This window comes from Octodon degus, unplaced genomic scaffold (genome assembly GCF_000260255.1).
Source record: "Octodon degus isolate 3935 unplaced genomic scaffold, OctDeg1.0 scaffold00360, whole genome shotgun sequence".
Lineage (NCBI taxonomy): Eukaryota > Metazoa > Chordata > Mammalia > Rodentia > Octodontidae > Octodon > Octodon degus.
Window position 1 is genome coordinate 631,771 of NW_004524936.1, and position 19,765 is coordinate 651,535.

The 19,765-nt window shown below is 35.3% G+C and overlaps 1 protein-coding gene across 14 annotated transcripts in view; it reads right to left on the reverse strand.

The window, feature by feature from the left end:
• Positions 1-2,477: 2,477 nt before the first annotated feature.
• The window catches only part of Rragb (Ras related GTP binding B), a 45,199-nt gene continuing 27,911 nt past the window's right edge, over positions 2,478-19,765 (reverse strand). For 8 of the 14 annotated variants that reach the window (XM_023708430.1, XM_023708429.1, XM_023708435.1 and 5 more), the window contains 5 exons: positions 17,723-17,818; positions 15,473-15,595; positions 5,852-5,943; positions 3,989-4,104; positions 2,486-3,012 (listed from right to left, as the gene is read on the reverse strand). In XM_023708430.1, the coding sequence (XP_023564198.1) occupies positions 2,915-3,012; positions 3,989-4,104; positions 5,852-5,943; positions 15,473-15,595; positions 17,723-17,818 (525 nt within the window). In that variant the 3' untranslated portion in view covers positions 2,486-2,914. Of the gene's footprint in view, positions 3,013-3,988; positions 4,105-5,851; positions 5,944-15,472; positions 15,596-17,722; positions 17,819-19,765 lie in introns of all 14 variants that reach the window. The other 6 variants (XM_023708432.1, XM_023708433.1, XM_023708431.1 and 3 more) reach the window with 3 other exon arrangements.

Consider the following 19,765-nt stretch of genomic DNA (forward strand, 5'->3'; position numbering starts at 1 on the left):
CTTGAAGATATACTCATAAATGAAAAAAACCAGACACACATCTATAAATATCATATAGTTTCCCTAGGATAAGAACTCAGAAGAAGAAATTTTTTGAATCTAGCAGTTAATTGGAAAAATTCTCACCCTAAGTATATATACCTGTACCTGTGAACTAAGCTACTGCACAGCAGATGGTAATTTGTAATAGTAGTTTCATGCTTGGAGAGCCTGTCATTTTGGTCTTCTGAATAAGGGCTGCTTGTCATGACATGTCAGTTGCTGCTGTGCTGCCTCTTGGGTAGATGGTTGTTCAAAAAGTAGGGAGTGGTGAATGAAAGCAAGCGACAGGAAAAGGAATAATGTGGGACTGTCCTCCTTCAAGGTTGGATATGGTGAGATTTAAACATAAGAAATATATAATTCTTTATGCCTAGTTTAAAATTTATTCTAATTTTTAAATGTTTTCTATTATATTCTGTAGGGAGTTAAAGTTCAACATATCAATACTTGATGAAAAATACCTGTTCCATATTATGTCTAAGATGTTTGATATGCAGACAGATAGTGAGGTTAAGCTTAACAGCCTAAGTTGTATGGTAATAACAATAAGCTTGTTTTCTGAAAGCCAAGATTTTGGCCCTAGCTTTCTAAGGTCAATTAAGACTCAGGACATATGAGAACTTGTAGTGTAATGTCATGTAACTCAGTAGTGTTCCAAATTTTCTGATCAAAGAGATTTTGGGGACAAAGAGGAAAGTGATTGATGATGTAGAGTGTGCCTAAGGAGGGTCACATGAAGAGAAAACATTCTCTCAGGCTTTCACAGACAGCACATTGGCCAAGTAATGGCCGTGACTCATCCACATGGCTGACACTGACAATGGTTCTACAATCTGAGGTACAGGATCTCAGGATAAATGCTGAGGGGATTTCACTGACCTTATCAGACCCAAAAGCTACAACTCTTGTTGCATAGGTCCTGCTTTACCTTGGTCTTAACCATCCAGAAGAAAAGTATAAAAATGAAATATAAGGAGTAAAGCCATGCTGTTAGGTTGAACTCTAGGGTACTCAGGTCAACAATTTCTGACATTGCCAGTCAAGCGGAAGACCCAATACTATTATGGGCTACTGGACTCTTTTAGAATATTTTGGTGACATTACACACCTATAATATTCAAATAACAGAACAATAAAAGGGTGTACAGATGAATGTCCATTTTGTATCTGTGTACTCAAAGTGGTTAGGATATGGGGCTGGAGAGATGGCTTGCTGGTCTGGAGCACCTACTTAGAACAAGTTCAGCGAAGCACAGGGACCGCGGTTCAATCCCCCAGCACCACATGCCAGCCAGCCCGCCCCCTGGTGGGCTGAGCTGGCCACACACACACACACCACTCTCTCTCTCTCTCTCTCTCTCTCTCTCTCTCTCTCTCTCTCTCTAATAAATAAAAAAAAATTGAAAAAAAAACAAAGTGGTTAGGATAGATATATAGTCACATTCTCTTAATGAATTGAGGGATTTGTCTTAATGGTGTTTGTAAATAGGATATCATGCCCACATCCTATACAGCAATTAACCACTACGAAGAATGTATGCAATGTGTGAATTATTGAAACTGTCCTCCCAATTTGATTTGAAACTGTCTCATTGCTAGTTGTTTTTCAATAAAATTATGGATAAAAAATTATAAAAAAAAAGAAACATGTTCTTCAGTAAAAGCTCTACTTAAACCTGAAGCGGAAAAAATAAACTAAGAGAAAGATAAGAGGTTGGTAGTGTGGAAGAATTTTCTTTATAACATAGACTGGAAGTAAAAATTCCTGTATTGTACATTGACTAAAAGTTTTTGTGTTCTTTTACCCTATTAATAGAAATTAAAGCAATCAAGACTTTATTCTAGTTCATGTTCTCAAAATCTGTTTCTTAGTGTTCACAGCACTCATTTTATTTTTTTCATTGAGGGATTAAAAATAAATACTGCTTATCAAAGGTTTTCGTACTGCTTGAGTATGATAATGAAAGTACACGTGACTAAGTATTATAGAAAACATAAAATTAACCACATCTTGATTTCAAAGAATGAAGGCTTTCACCTAATAAATCCTATCTTTTGTCTATCCAAGTTTTTGTTCATTCTTTCTCCAGTTGCAGCCAGGAAAAGTTTCAATACAGACATCTCAACCCGGGATTACTAACAGAAATTCTTGAGCTAGTGTCAATTCATATAGTCTCACTAAAATTTCTTTCAGAATCGCTTCACATAAATCTACCATTCAAAAGCATAGAGAATTTTCTTATTTTGTATCATATTACATGACATACATCTAAATCCTTCTGTATAGCTTTATAATCTGGCTTCAGTCTTCATTTAACTCTGCTCTGTAATTTTTTTCTTAAGAAGTAGGACCTCTTCACTAGTATAACTGTGAAATTCCTTTGCACTTTCTTAGAGCAAATTTGAAGAAACTAAGAAAAAAAAAGACACTGAAATCCCTAACAAACAAAAGTTTATTTATAATTGAAGTTAAGGAATATTTTTAATGCATGCCAAAAATGTCATAATCTACACTTGTAAGTTTACCGTTTGAGAACGAATATAAGAGGATACTGGAAAATGTTTGGCATACACAACTACTGAAACCAAGTTATTACAACAATTGCACACTATTAGAACAGTGTTATCAGAACACTTATATATATCTCACCTATTTTTATGTTACATCAATTCTATGGACAGCACATCTTCTAACTCCTCATTGGCTATTTGAGTAAATAGCATTCTAGGTTAACTGTTAAGACTGGGGAGTAGAAAAGAAATACAGGTGATGTCACAACATTTCAGAGACAGTGTACATATATGAATACAACATTAATACTGATTATGATACAGTGTTTGGATTTTTGTGTGAAATGATATTCAGCAATATTTAATGCATGAGAAGACACTGCTTTGGTCCATCCACTCTTTCCAGCTTTTCAAAGTGCTTCCTGGCATTGCGGATGTTGATCAGAGTTGCTGCAGAAGCTGAGGGTAGGGGTGGGGAGACACCCAACAGAATGAATATGAGTAACCAAATGAATCCCTAACTAGTAAAATCAAATAAACAAAAGAGAGCCAAATCCTTCAGTGTATGTCACAGAGAATATACAAGAATAGAAGGTCCCAAGTTACTAAGATTTAATTTTTCTGAAGAATATCTACTCACATTCAAAACATAAAATTTCCAAAATTTAGTTTAATAGATCAAAGCCCATTAACTGATGTTACATTCTAATACTAATCTAAAATAGGAAAAGCCAATGGATAAGAGAAGACTCAAACTTCTGAGAACATCTTGGAAATACTGAAGATGCTCAGTGTTCATAGTAGACATGGCAATTAACATATGGAAGCAACAAGTGTTTCCCTTCATGACAAAATAGAAATATGGGACTATGGTACAGAGGGATATGTGCAATGACATGTAAAATCATTCAGCATTAATAGCTTAGTGATTACATGAGCTAGTCTTTCAAAAATGTATACCATATGGAGCATAAAGTATGGATTTGGAATCTTTTTTCTTCAAAATTCCTGGATTTGGTAATTTGCTTTCTGAAGTTCCCATTGAGATAAACAATACCATAAAAGTTATTTTTCAGTTTCAAAATATAAATCTATTAAGTAAATGTTATTTAACATTTGTATTTAAAATAGTATTTATTTATTTATTTTTTTGCAGAACTGGGGATTGAACTCAGGCCCTTGCACTTGCCAGGGAAGTGCTTATTCCACTGAGCCATCTTCCCGGCCCCTAAAATAGTTTTTAAACTGTAATAAAATATAAGTTACATAAAATATATTATTTTCCATTTTAAGTGTACAGTTAAATGAGATTAAGTTCATTCACATCCATCCCCACTGTAAAAGAATTTTTAAGTATCTAATAAAATATTACCTCTAGGACAAGTTTTTATAAAGAACATGACTTCAAAACTATGACACCTAAGTTTAAACTTACGAATGGATGGATCTGACATCACGACCATCACATAAGTATTAGATGTGAAGATATCAATGAAAGCAGCAAAGTTAGAGTTCCTGACTTCCATACTCTGGAAAGAGGCAGCCAGTTTGCTACAGAAGAAATGAGAAAAGCAATTAAAGGAAATAAAAAATAAGAATTTCTTATCTTTTAGGTTAAATATTTTATAGTATTGTATCTCCATGTGTGACTTCATTATAACACTTTCTAAAGGCATTCTGAAAATGGATTTAATTGTTTCTTGTAATATTGGAGACTGAACCTAGGGCTGTCACACTGAGTTTCATTTGCAGGGCTTTCTCAAATTTTGTTTTGACATAAGGCCTTGTAAAGTTGCTAAGTTATCCAAGCTAGGCTTGAACTTGTGCTTCTCCTAGCTCAGCCTTCCAAAATGGTGTGATTATAATATACCACCTTACCCCAGTTTAAAATATTGTATAAATTACCAGAATGGTAAGTAAGTTAGAACTTGATATTGACTAAAAACTGAAAATATAGACCTAGATACATGTTAAAAATGCTAACAGAAATATTTTCTCTAATATTTAAGTATCCTAATGTGGAATTTTCTTATCTTTGAGATTAATGACTATATCTTTTTTTTTATGTATTTAGTACAGGGTCTACAGGATCTCAATGCCCATATCAGACTTATAGCAATCCTCCTGTTATCAGCCTCCCAAGCACTGGGATTACAGCCTCACACCACTTGCCATCTCAGCACATCCCGGGGGCAGGGCTGACATGGCAGCTGGGGGATTGAACCCCTGGCCCCTGCATCTGCCTAAGCAGGTGCTTCAGTCCGGTAAGCTATCTGACCAGCCCTAATGACTATATCTTTTAATGTTACGTTTAGATTCAAGAAATGATTCAGTTTCTCAAAACAAAGTAATTATATTTGTTTGTCATTTACTATTACTTTAAACATGTTAATAAAAACATTCAAGAAAGTCTCAAATTATATTAAAATGTAAAGTAGATACTTAATCTCCACTCTCCAGGCATCAGATTTACCAGAGGAATTGTCACTTTTATTTTTATTTTTTTTAATTTATTTGTGTGTGTGTGTGTGTGTGTGTGTGTGTGTGTGTGTGTGTGTCCAGCTCACCCCACCAGGGGGAGGGACTGGCTGGCATATGGTGCTGGGGGATTGAACCGCGGTCCCTCTGCTTTGCTGAGCTTGTTCTAAGTAAGTGCTTTAGACCACTGAGCCATCTCACCAGCCCAAAGAATGGTTTTTTTGTTTGTTTGTTTTTGTTTTTTTGGCGGAACCAGGGATTGAACTCAGGACCTTGCGCTTGCCAGGGAAGCACTTATTCCACTGAGCCATCTAACCGGCCCCAAATTGTCATTTTTAAATCTTTACTAAATTGTGATTTTCAGTCATCTTTTTCTCCTATGTTTAAGATTCAAATCTTATTTAATCAAAGACGGTACATGACTAGAAATTTATAGATTTCTATATCAATTCTGAAATTAGTGTCTCATGATTTTTATTACTAAAAGTTTACAGTAAATTTTCATAATTAGCAGAACAAATTTTCCTTCATTCTTTGTCAAACTGTCTTGTGTATTCTGTTTATTTCTTTACAAATCATAGCAAATATCTTGAAAGGGCACTCTGCTTGAATATTGTTATTTTTCTGCACCAGATAAATGTGAATTAAAGGAGAGTGGGCTGCCCTTTACTAAACTGTAGACAACCTTAGAATTTTTCTCTTCAAATAAAGAAACTACTATGAATGTATAAGTGCAGTCAAGTACAGTTAATTGAGTCTCCCAAAAAATGGCAGCATTTTTTTTCTGGAAAGTAATAGATCATAGCTCAAGATCTCTTACCTGCAACTTAATTTGAACTGCTTAATAATGTTGCTGATTTTCTCAAATCTATGGGCATCACGCTGTTCTTTACACTGATAATGAGAAATCACCTGTGAAAAAAAGAATATTATCCTATGAATGTGTGCCAACTACTAATATTATTTTCTGCTGCTACACAAAAAAGATATCTGCTATTTTCTTGGTCATGTACATTTTCTAGGTAGACTTGTCACATAGCTTACTTTCTCTTTACTTTTGTAAATATAATTATCCACACTGTATGTGATTTCAACACCTATTTGAATGACCCATGCAAGAAGAGCATGGAGCAGAGTACTTCAAGTCCTCTATGAAAACAAATTCCAGCCCAGACTACTATACCCTGCATAACTCTCTTACAAGTTTGATGGAGAAGTGAAATACCTCTGTAACAAAGAACAACTAAAGAATTTCATGATGACAAAGTCTAGCATACACAGACTACTAAAAGATGTTCTAGAAAGGGACCAAAATGATCAGAACTCCACAAACGAGAACAGAAGGAACCCACTAACTAGGGCAAACAATTATAAACACAGGAGAAAAAAGAATAAACATCAGCAGGTAAATAACATGTCAATCATAAATAAATACATATCAATCATAACCATCAATGTAAATGGACTCAATTCACCAATTAAGAGAAATAGATTGGCACAGTGGATTAGGAAACAAAATCCAACAATATGCTGCATAAAAGAAAGAAACATAACTCATACAGAAATTTGCAGGCTGAAAGTCCAAAATACTACATTTGCCTGCAACTCAGAAAAAAGCAGGAGTAGCAATCTTGCTCTCAGACAGTCTCAACTTGAAACCAAGATTGATCAAACAAAATAAAGAAGGACACCATATACTGTTTAGGGGAAAAATTCAAGAGGAAGAGGTAACACTCATAATTATGTATGCACCAATCATGGGAGCACCCAACTATATAAGACAAACCTTAATAAACATGAAAAATCTAGTATCCAATACCACAACCTTCACAGGAGACCTTAATGCCACCTTATCCCCAAAAGAGAGGTCAACCAGAATAAAAATTAGCAAAGAAATAGCAAAACTGAACCACAGCTTGGAGTAAATTGACTTACTGGACATATACAGAGTATTCCACCCAAGCACAACTGAATATACATTTTTCTCAGGTGTACATAGGTCATTTTCTAAAATACATCACACACTAGTCCATAGGTAATGCTTAAGTATATTCAAAAAAGAGAAATTAGGCCATGCATATTATCTGACCATAGTGCAATGAAGCTGGAAATAAATGACAAAAGAAACCAGAAAACCCCCATACATACATGGAAATACGACACCCTACTCAGCAACCAATGGGTCACACATGAACTTAAACAAGAAACTGAACAATATCTACAATGCAATGAAAAGTCAAGCACAACTTATCAGAATTTATGAGATGCAATGAAAGAAGTTCTAAAAGTGAAGTTTATAGCTATGAATTCAAACATTAGGAAAATAGAAGAGGAACAAATAAACACCCTAATGCTACATCTTCAACATCTAGAAAAGGAAGAGCAAACAAAATCCAAAGCCCAAAGACAGGAAGAAATCATAAAGATTAGAGCACAAATTAATTCTATCAAAAGGAAGAAATCAGTTCAGAGAATTGACAACTTAAAAAGCTGGTTCATTGAAAGATTAAATAAAATTGATAAGCCCCTAACTAAACTCATCAAAAAGAAAAAAAAAGTTCAAATACAAGCAATAAGGAATGAAAAGACTGCAATTACCACAGACCCAGTGGAAATTCAAAGATTATTAATAATTACTTTGAGAATCTTTACTCTCATAGAATAGAAGACATACATGAAATGCACAGATTCATATAAAGGTACATACTACCAAAACTGAATCAAGAAGATATAACAACTGTGAATAACCTAGTAACAGAAAATGAAATGCAAAGTGTAATAAGAAACCTACTGAAAAAGAAAAGTCTCAGCTGTAATGGATTCACAGTACAATTGTACAAGAAATTTATAGAAGATGTAGTCCCTATACTCCTCAAAATTTTCAATGAAATTGAAAAGGAAGCAATCCCCCCAAAATCACTCCTGGAGGCAACTATTATACTGATACCCAAACCAGGGAAAGACACAACTAAAAAAGAGAACTATAGGCCAATCTCCCTCATGAACATTGATGCAAAAATCCTCAATAAAATCCTAGCAAATAGAATACAGCAAATCATCAAGATGATTACACACCATGACCAGGTAGGATTCATCCCAGGGATGCAAGGATGGTTCAATATTCACAAATCTATAAATGTGATACACTATATTAATAGAGCCAAATCTAAAAACCACATGATCATCTCAATCAATGGAGAAAAGGTTTTTGACAAAGTCCAACACTCATTCATGTTCAAAGTCCTATAGAACATTCAAATAGATGGCCTCTACTTCAATCTGATAAAAGCCATCAATGACAACCCAATGGCTAACACAATTCTGAATGGGGAAAAACTGAAGTCTTTTACTCTTAGATCGGGTACAAGACAAGGATGTCCTCTATCACTCCTCCTATACAATATAGTTCTGGATTCATTAGCTACAGCCATTACAAAAGTAAGAGAAATAAAAGGAATTAGAATAGGTAAAGAAGAAGTTAAATTATCACTATGTGCAGATAAAATGATACTTTACATGGAAGTGCAAAAAAACTCCACCAAGAAGCTACTAGAATTGATACACAAATTCAGTAGCACAGCAGGATACACAGTCATACCCAAAAGTCAATAGCATTCCTCTACATAGATAACAAACACACTGAGAGGGAAATTAGAGAAACAATACCTTTTACAATAGTACCACAGAAAATGAAATTCCTTGGAGTTAATGTAACTAAGTCAAAGATCTTTTAAAGGAAAACTACAGTACTCTGAAAAAAGAGATCGTAGAGGACTTCAGAAAATGGAAAGATAGTCCCTGCTCCTGGATAGGCCATACTTGCAAAATGGCTGTACCGATTTAATGCAATACCTATCTAACTACTGCCAACATACCTCCTAGACTTAGAGAAATCCTTCCTAAAATATATTTGGAACCAGGAAAGACCTAGAATAGCAAAGACAATCCTGGGCAACAAAGACAAGGCAGGAGGCATTACAATTCCTGACTTGAAATTATATGACAAGGCTACTGTGATAAAAGCAGCATGGTACTGGCAACAAAATGGAGCTGAGGATCAATGGAATAGATTAGAAGACCCACACGCCTCTACGAACACACTCAGCTACCTTATCTTCAACAAAGGCGCCAAACTTGCTCGCTGGAGAAAGAAAGCCACTTTAACAAATAGTGCTGGAAAAACTGGCTCTCTACATGCCAAAAACTAAAATATGACCTAGGTCTATCACCAAGCACAAAGCTGAATTCAAAAAGGATTAAAGATCTAAACAATAAACCACAAACGCTAAATCTCCTGGAACAGAAACTAGGATGAACTCTTGAAGACACAGGGTAGGCAGAGATTTCATGAAAATAAAAAATCAAATCCCATGGGTAATACTTGAAAGAATTAACAATTGGACCTGCTCTTATTGAGAAGATTTTGCACATCAAAAGAAATTACCAACAAAGTGAAAAGACAACCCACAAATTTCAAAAAACTCTTGACTAATAAGCACTCAGAGAAAGGTCTGCTCTCTAGAATTTATAAAGAACTAAAATACATGAGGGCCTGTAAATTTAAAGACCGAATGCAGAAATGGGCATCTGAGATGAACATACACTTCTCAGAGGACGAAATTAAAGAAGCAAATAAATATATGAAAAAATGTTCCACATCAATAGCCATCCATGAAATGCAAACTAAAACAACACTGAGATACCATCTCACCCCAGAAAGAATGGCTATCATAAACAAATGAATTAACAACAAATGTTGGAGAGGCTGTGGGGAAAAAGGAACCCTTCTCCACTGCTGGTGGGAATGTAGACTGGTGCAACCATTATGGAAATCAGTGTGGAGACTCCTTTAAAAACTAGGACTGGAAATCTCATTCAAACCCGCTATCACCCTAGTGGGAATTTCTCGGAGGAATTGAAAACATCCTATCATAGTGATATATATGTTCCTATGTTTATAGCAGCACAATTTGTAATAGCCAAATCTTGGAAACAACCAAGATGCCCATCACCTGAGGAATGGATGAAAAACATGTAGTGTTTTTATACAATGGTGTATTACTCAGGTATAAAGAATGATACACTTGAAGCCTTCATATTTAAGTGGATGCCACTTGATGATATACTCATAAGTGAAATAAACCAGACACACATGTGTAAATATTCTATAGTCTCCTTAGTATAAGAACTCAACAGGAGAAGTAAAAATAGGTATAACACAATTAAAAGGAAAGTGAGAACTTTAGGGTTAGACAATGAAGAGATGACAAGGAGAAAAGGTAGGAAACATGAGAGGGGCAAAGCCATACATTTATATGTACAAGATGGGTAAGGCAATGATAATGAGAATCTTTAGCAGGTTTCTGAAGCTAGCAGTTAATTGGTAGGATTCTCAACCTGATTAACTATATATACTGATACCTGAGAACTATGCAACTGCACTGAAGATAGCAATGTGTGATAGTAGGGTCATGCTTGGAATGCCTGTCATGCTGGACTTCTAAATGCATACTGCTTGCCATGACACACCAATTACTGCCATACTTTCTCTCAAGTAAATGTTTGTTTAAAAAAAATAAAAGGGTAATAAGTGAAAACAAGAGACAAGAAAAATATGTCACAGGACTGTCCTGGTACAATGCTGTATATGGTGAGATTTCTAAACTTCTGTGTAAAAATATGCAATTGTTTATTCTTACTTTTTAAATATTTTTTTTTATTTTTTCTTCATATTCTGTAGGGATTTAAAAGTTAATATATCCATACTTGATGGAAAATACCTGTTCCATGTTATGCCTAAGATGTTTGATATTCAGACAGATAGTGAGGTTAAGCTCAATTGCCTATGTCGTAGGGTAATAACAATAAGCTTGTCTTCTGGAGGGTTAACAACCTAAGTTTGCAGACCAAAATTTAGAGAAAAATGAGGGCTGCAAGGACAGCCAACATTTTAGCCCTAGTCTTTCAAGGTCAATGAAGACTCAGGACATAGGAGAACATGTACTGTAACATCATGTAACTCAGTTGTGTCCCAAATTTAATCAAGGAGATTATGGGGCCAAAGAGGAAAGTGATTGAAGATATACAATGTGCCTAAGGAGAGTCACATGGAGAGAAAACATTCCCCCAGGCTTTCACAGAGAGCACATTGGCCAAGCAATGGCCGTGGCTCTTCCACATGGTTGACACTGACAAAGGAACTACAAACTGCGGAACAGTGTTTCAGGATAAATCTTGAGGGGATTTGACTGGCCAACCTCATCAGATACAAAAGCTACAGTTCTTGTTATATATGTCTTGCTTTATCTTAGTCTTGAACATCCATCAAAAAAGTATAAAAATGAAGTATAAAAAGTAAAGCCATATTAATATGCTGAGCTGTAAAAGGTTCAAGTCGACAACTTCTGACATTGCCAGTCTTAAGACAAACCAACTACTATTATGAACTACTGGACTATTTTGGAATATTTTCCTGAATTCAAGCACCTATAATATTTAAATGACAATGGAATACCCTTCTCTGACAAAACTAAACAAAAATAGATAATACAAATGAACAACCATTTTGTATCTGCATATTGAAAATAGTTAGGATAGATATACAGCTACATTCTCTTAATTCAATGAATAGAAAGATTTGTTTTAATAGTGTTTGTGGACACGATATCATGTCTACATCTTGTACAATGTATAACCCCTAAGACAACAACATGCAATGTATTAACTATTGAAACGGTCCTACTAATCAGTTTTGAAACTGTCTCATTGCTGTTTCTCAATAAAATTATTAAAAAAATTAAAGGTAAAGTATGATAAAAACACCATATATTAATGTAAATTTTAAGAAATAAAATTTATAAATTCTTAAGATTGTGGAGCTCAAATTTGTATTGCTCATTTATAATACACCAAGCAGTAAATAAAAAAAAAAAACTCACCAGAAAAAGTCACAGAGAAAATGTGATATATTGAAAATTCAATTCACATACCAAAGACAAAAGAAATCTACCTTGCTCGATTTAAGCCCCTCACTAAAACTGTCAATCACACTTACACTTGGTCTTCAAGTGGAACAAAATCTACCTGTTACTATTAATGAGGAGTAAAACCTTGTATCAGGTTATTTTCCATAATCATGTGTGCCAGATGTGGCAGAGAAATGCTGAAGTAAGATGTCTTGCCGTACACATTAACAACTTACTTACTTGCTGCTACTTACAATAGCAGAATAAAAGGGCTTACAGTACCAAATCCAAACAAGCAACCAGTATCAATGAGCTATGGCAGAAGATATTCTAATGAGGACTCCCTGATTCAGCTGTACCAGCTAGCAGAAAGCTACCTCCTTTACCAGTATAATTACAACTAATGTTTCCATAATGGGAGGCAGTAGAGCTGGGGAAACTGCAGTTTAGATTCTCTACTCTTTAATGCTACAGCCACAAAAAAAAACCTAATGCTCATTTGCTTGCCACCTACATGCCAAACCTTGTGCTACGTGCTTAATGTACCTTGTACCATTTTAGTCCACAGGTTCACCCTAATATAGATATTATTTTTCCATTTTATAGAAAAGGAGGCAAACTCAGAAATTAAGAAATCTGCCTAATATCATCAATAGAGCTAAAAATCAAATTCTATGGTTTGCTCTAAGAGTTATATTTATTAAGACAGGTAGCAATTCTTTTTGCAATGTGTTGATAGCTAAAACTAGTTGCTATTAAAGTTATTAGAACTTTTTTTGGTGATACCGTACTTTATTTAGAAAAAAATAAGCACCGCTGATTCTAAGATATTTTTTCTTTTCTTTCTTTCTTTTTTGCTTGTATTTTAGGAAAGGGTCTACAGGGTGTCCAGGGTCTCACTACTAGGTCGGACTCATAGTGATCCACCTGTTTACAGCCTCCCAAGAGCTGGGATTACAGGCACACACCACCATGCCCTGTCTCAATTGCTGTTTCAGTGTGCCCTGGGGGTGGAGCCAGACGGCGGGCCAGGGGATCAAATCCTGGCCCCTGCACTTGCTTGCAGGCATATTTTTTTTCTTTTAAATGGAACACTAGTTGGACATAAGGCTGTCCAGGATAGCAGATGTATTCATACACTGAGTAAGAAATAAATATATATTAATTGCAAAAAAAAACCTATCCATTTCTTCATTTTGCACTTCCACTGTTCATCTTCTATTTCAATTTTCTTTGTCATTTGTAAATCCTTTTTTTCCCCTGCTTTCAAATCCCCTTTTGGCTCTGCTGTTACTCACTGTATTTCTAATAGCTTTTCCCAGCTGGTATAATAAAAACATACTCACTAGGATCATGTGGAAGAATAGTTTCTGATTATTTCTTTTTCAGTTTCTGTACAACTTTTACTTGCTCCTTCTGTTTGTATCTTGCAACTATGATGGACGTTATGATCCACCAATGCAGTCTGGTGATTGGTAGTGAGGATTTTCATATAAAGTTGCTCCTTTAAAACTTCCCTGAAAAATATTTATCTGATTTTAAGATAAAACAAGTTCCTTTTTCTACAAGTTGAACATCTTCATCTAGGATCTAGAAGTTCCAAATCAATATCCTATTTTCCAAAATGGTGAAAGTAAATACATAGTCCACAAATGGCTTCCTTTTGGGATGATACTGTTGTATAATAAATATCTCAAGATTTCTTTTAACAAAGCATAATGTTCCAGTTCATCAAAAGCAGTGTCAAAAGAAAAATGTGGCCAAGAACCTTTTAGTTTCCAGCCATCTTTAATTCCTCTAAGGTATGAATATTTCGAACAAGAAATTTGGCAGAGGGCCCATGAGGTGAATTTGAAAGCCACATATATAGATCTTGTTTTTCTTAGCTTCAAAATACATGCATTTATTGCAGATTTTCACTTCACAGACCTCATTAATCAAAAATAATTTATCTTTACAATCCATTTTAGTATCCACCTTACAGTGAGACATCAAGGTTCTCAAGTCCTAAATTAAATAACTTGTTCTGAAATTTATTCCTCTGGAAGAAAAGATACAATTTTTCTACTTGCCCTTGCAAACAGGGCCTGAAATACAGTCTTCTTTCAACTTCCTCCTTCTCTTCTGCCACAGCCGATGACTTAACTGGAGGTCCCACATCTTTCTCGTTTCTCTTTGGCTTTTCCTGAACCAGCAAGTCCCGACACCGTTTCCTATTGGTTGCTGCATCTTGCCTCAGCACTTTCACTTTGGTTTGTTGTTGTTTTATATTAATTTTATTGAAAAAGAAGTAGCAATGAGCCAGTTTCAAAACAGGTTAGTACGACAGTTACAATAATTAATACATTGCATATTGTCTTCATAGTAGTTACTCATAGTAGAAGATGCCAACATGATATCTTGTCTATACACTATGAGTTCAAAACTTCTCACTGAACTAAGAGAAAGTACTATATATTTATCCTATTTTGTGTATATATGTATATTTTTTCATTACAAAATGGTACTTCATTTATATCCCCCTTTTTTATTTACTTTTGTTAGAGATGGGTATTCCATTGCCATTCATATATTTTAGGTGCATGAATTCAGCAAAATAATCCAATATAATGTTAAAAAAATCCAATATAGTCCAGTAGTCTATAATAGTAGTGGGTTATCTGCATGACTGACAATGTCAGAAGTTGTTGACTTGAAGCATCTTCACTCTGGACTATCATTTTATTGTTTGATATAGGGTCTTGCTACACAATTCAGACTCACAGTAATCCTCCTGTCTCAGTCTTTCCAGTGATGGGATGACAGGCGTGCACCACCACACATGGCTTCAGGGCTAGGATGGTGCACCCAGGACCTTGTGCTTACCAGGCAGGTACTTAGACCACTAAGATATCTCTCCAGACCTAAAGTCATGTTTAAAATACATGCAATAGTAGAATTTGTATCTCCTACTTAGAGTTGTACAAAAAGTAGAGTCTTTGTTGAATTTAACTTATGCAAAAAGTAAAAATAGTAACATGCCTGTTTCCTCCTTCAATTCTCCACCTAAACTCTTAGTTACAACACTGAGTTGGCCACTACATCTCTAACCATGTTAAAAGTTTTAAATTCAGTCTTCTGGAGAAATAGATAGTATGAGTATTTTCTTAAAGTGAAAATACCCTAAATTTCATAATAATAATGAACAAGAAAAAAATAATAATGAACAAGAAAATGTCTTTTATCACAAATGAGCAGTTGCTAGAAGAAGTAATCTAAACTGTCTAAGGCATACCTAATATCTAACTTTGACTACTAAAGGGCCCACCAAAATTCTTCTTTCAGATCATTTTTGACAATACTACTTTAAAGTAATAGTATGCATGCTAAAGTATTGGCAAATGTGAAATTTCCTGAAACTGGCAATGTGTTGTTCTCTGTTGCTGAATAAAAGGAAGTACAGTGTGAGGTGTATCTGTAGAGCAGAAAGTTCTTACTAAAAAAGTAGCTCTCTCAAACAGAAGTACTTCATCAGCTTCAATAATTTCAGCAAAATTTCTTAGGTTCATTTCCAGTTGCTGAACATTGGGAATCAGCTGATACACAATACTGGACCAAGCCTAAAAGGACAGAAGCATAGTATAATATTACTAATAGGTATGGAAGCCCTGGTCTTTGAAATGAGTATATATATTTTAATATAAAAAACAAAATAAGATATTTGAGACCCAAACAAATACTGACATTAAATATAACACATATGAATTGAATAAACAAAATATTTGAGTCCCTTGAGTCCAATTTTTAAAGTTTGTAGGTTTTTATGAAATGCTAAAGAAATTTCTGTCCACTAATAACTGAAAGTAAACAAGTCATTTAATGCCATCATGTTGCCTTAGAATAAAAGGTTGCAAAATGTGATCTATTGCCAAGAAAATTTCTAATCTACACGTTCAACTATTTAATTCAAGCAGTAAACATCCAAGAATCAATTTTGTGAAAATAGTGGGGCAAAATGGAAAAATGGTCCTTCCCCTCAATGGTAGAATACATCATTACAAGAAAAGCAAATGGCATTATCATTCCCAAAGGCTTGTTGTCATTTGTAAAAATTATTGATCCAACTGAACTTTCAAAGGTCCACTATGCTTGCCTAAAACTAACTTCATCTTATGTTATGACTAACATAAGCAACTAAAATTAGCCACACCCTCCCTCTATTCTCGTAAGGCTCTTCTATTTGTATTTCCAGTATACTTCCTTCACTCTCATGCCAGTTTTTCTGGTTAGGTGTACTGTGTTCTTCTTTCCCATACTAAAGGGAAGGAGCCTGATCTTATTTGAGTATGCAATAGTATCAAACAGATAGGCAAACTTAATATAAAAATTCAAGTCAGTTCTATGCAACATTGATTTAAGAGATAGTAGTGTCATGTCTCTGTTTCAATTTTTTATCACTTAGGCACAGGAGTTCAGGTTCCAGGCTCCCAGGTCGGTGTTAATGTCACTGCTGAATTTACCTTGGAGAAGGCACCAAAGCTAACCACAGCAGAGACATTTTCACTCACAGCAGTGTTGTGATTAGCCAATTGTCTTTGGTCGTGTTATGTATTGCCATCCTTCACACCGCAGTTGGCTCTTATCAGTGCGTCATGTCCATCCTTATTCACGGTTACCTGTTCTATGGGAATAAGGCTTTGAGAGAAATTCAGCCCATATTAATCTAGAACAGTACTTCCTAGACAGGTATCTCAAAATGATGTTATAAGAATGAGGCTGGGTCAACATACTATTGGGAAAAATTTAATTAGTTTCTGTCTTTAAATGCAATGGCTATTTTTTGAAGTCCAGTGTTTTTTCTCCTTGGCAAGTGAGGCTTCTGTACTTCTGGTTGTAGATACTTGTCAGATGCAGTTGATACTGAGGCTTTAGCCACCAGTGACAGACAAGGTCCTTTGCCACCTAGAATCAGACTTCTCAATAGGTACCAGACAGAAGCAGTCTGAAGGAAGGTTCTGACCACGGGAAGACACAAAATGAGCCAGTCCTTAAATCATTACATCAGTAGGAAAAAGGAAAGAAGCAGGAGCCTATGTGCCAATAAGTTAATTTCAGCTTCATCCGTACAAAAGTACTGTTATAATCTCTACAGTTACTGTAAGTAGTGTGACATCTATCCTAGCCATGGGAACAATCCTTCTGGTTGAAAGAATGCTGGTCTCCAGTTTGGCATGAAAGTTGAAGCTGCTATCTTCCAGGCATAACATGTCTCATTGCAAGACTTTCCAACCTCTCCACTAGATATTTTCTATTACTATTCAAATTTAAAGTAGATTAGCTGAAACCACTATCATGTAGCAGCAACTGAGCACTAGACACAAGTTCAATCAGCAATGATACCACAATAAGTCAGAATGGATGATGGCCAGTTGAACTTCTGGTATCAAGATCAGTATTAATCATAGCCAAACTAGCTAATTTAATGTTATTTGGTAATAATGTCAACCCAATTTAATATCAAAACTAAAATCTCTTAATGTTATGTTTGACATTCAAGTAATTTGTTGGAGATTGTTCCTTTTTTAAGAACAATAAATCTAGCTTGATGTTCTTCAAGCACTATTATTTCTTTCTGTTTTAGTATAACAAATCTAGATGGCTAGGAAATGGCTTAAAATCTTTTGGCTTTGTTAATACTCTTCTCTTTTTCATGATCTTAAAATGGCAAAGCTCAGAAATGTACACACCTTATAAAGAGTTTCATCCCAAATAGATGTTCGGAAACAAGAACATTCCAATGGGCGAGACAAGCGTCTCAGATCTTCTTCCCGCTCCTTAAAAATCTGAATTAAAAAGTTCAACATACTGATCAGCATATAACAGTTCTCTTTCACAGGAAAATCTAATCTGTAACTATTTTAGCACATTTTCATCAGGAGTTCCTTATTAAGAGGTATTTTGCATATATACTATTTCACAAAGTAGGATGCCAGAAATTATTTCAGGTCAGGTCAAAATGTCAATGTCTACTAGAATTCTTCAGGCTTATGCTGCTTGTGTGCTTGCTACATACTTACAGAGAACAATATGTTAGAAAATAAAATTTGTCATACAGAAGGGAATTAACACATTTCCAACACCTCAAATCAACAAATTTGGCTCATTTTAAGACGGTTATATCTACATCAAGATTTTGTAACTGAAAACACTTTTAACCTAATTATGTATATTTCTCTCATATACTTGTACATATACATTCATGTATATTATTAACAAATGTGCTGTACTTATTTCACTGTCTAGATATAACCCTCCACATATACAAAAGTTCCACCTACTTTGGATGTTTCTATGTATATATGCCAACATAAACAAGGAAAATATCTGCATAGAAATATACATGCACAGATATTTTTCCATGAGTGGGTGGAGTAGCTGCATGTGTGGACACACTATGATGGTAATTTTATGTGTTAACTTAGCTAGACCACAGTCTCCAGATATTTGGCCAACACCAATCTGGATATTAATGTGAAAATATCTTCGCAATAGATCAACATTTAAGTAAGTAGATTTTGAGGGCTGGGGAAGACAGCTCAGTGGTATAAGCAAAGGACCTGGGTTTGATCTCTAGTACCACATTCCATGCTGGCCCCGGAAGCCCAGGTACATGACACCAGCCACTGAAACTGGGTATGGTGGTGCACACCTGTAATCCCAGCACTGGGGAGGCTGAGACAGGATGATCACTATAAGTCTGAGCTGTGTAGCAAGACCCTGCACCAAATAAATAAATAAATTTTTTACAAAAGCAGATTTTGAGTAGATTCACCTTAATAATGAGGGTGGGCCTCATTAGATCAGTTGAAGATCTTAAGAGAAAAAGACAAGTATGGTGAAGTGAAACAAATTCTACCTCCAGATTGCCTTCTGACCACAACTGCAACATCAGTTTTTCAATGGCTCTCTAGTGTGCCTGTCCAAGGTTTCAGAATTGCCAATTTTCATAATAAGTTAAGTGCAATTCCGTAAACCAACTTCTCCCCCTTCTCAGTTTCTATATCTTCATGCCAGATTAAAAGACCTAGAACTACCTGAATGAAAGGAAGGCCAAGTCCACTTAAGAATTACACACCAAAATTTATACCATTAATTTTCCTGCTTTCCCCAAATTGAGGTACAGCCGTTTACCAGGGCAACCACACATTGGGGAAAAGGAAAAGCTCCAGATCTTTTAGGCACTATTGGGCTCTGAAGTGACACCAATTCCAGAGGACCCAAAATGTTGCCCTGATTCACCAGCCAGGACTTATGAACGTCAAGTGGTCAATGGAGTTTTATCTACACCCTATATTGTAGATATTTTCCAAAGTCTAGAATGCTAGTTGGAATAGACCCACTGAGCAACTGCCAAAATTCTTAAACTAGCTCCTTGAAATGAAGAGTAAGGGGAAAAAAAGAGTAAGGGCTATTATGGGTAGGAAAAGCCAAATGAAAGTCACTGGGACTGACTCTACCTAGGAAAACAGAAAAGCAAAATCAATACTGAATTCCTGAAGGGATTTTAGAGACTAATGCCACCATTAATAACTTGAAAGATGCAGGATTAGTGACATCCACTACATCCTGATTAAACTTGCCTCCTCAACCTTTTTGCAAAAGGCAGATCCTCTTAGAGAGTGCATTATTGGATGTTCAATTAGGTGGTGATTATAATTACAGGCAAATGTGCTTTTACTGCTCAAGCAAACTAACACATCCCTGGTACCTACATTCAACTATTTGGTTTA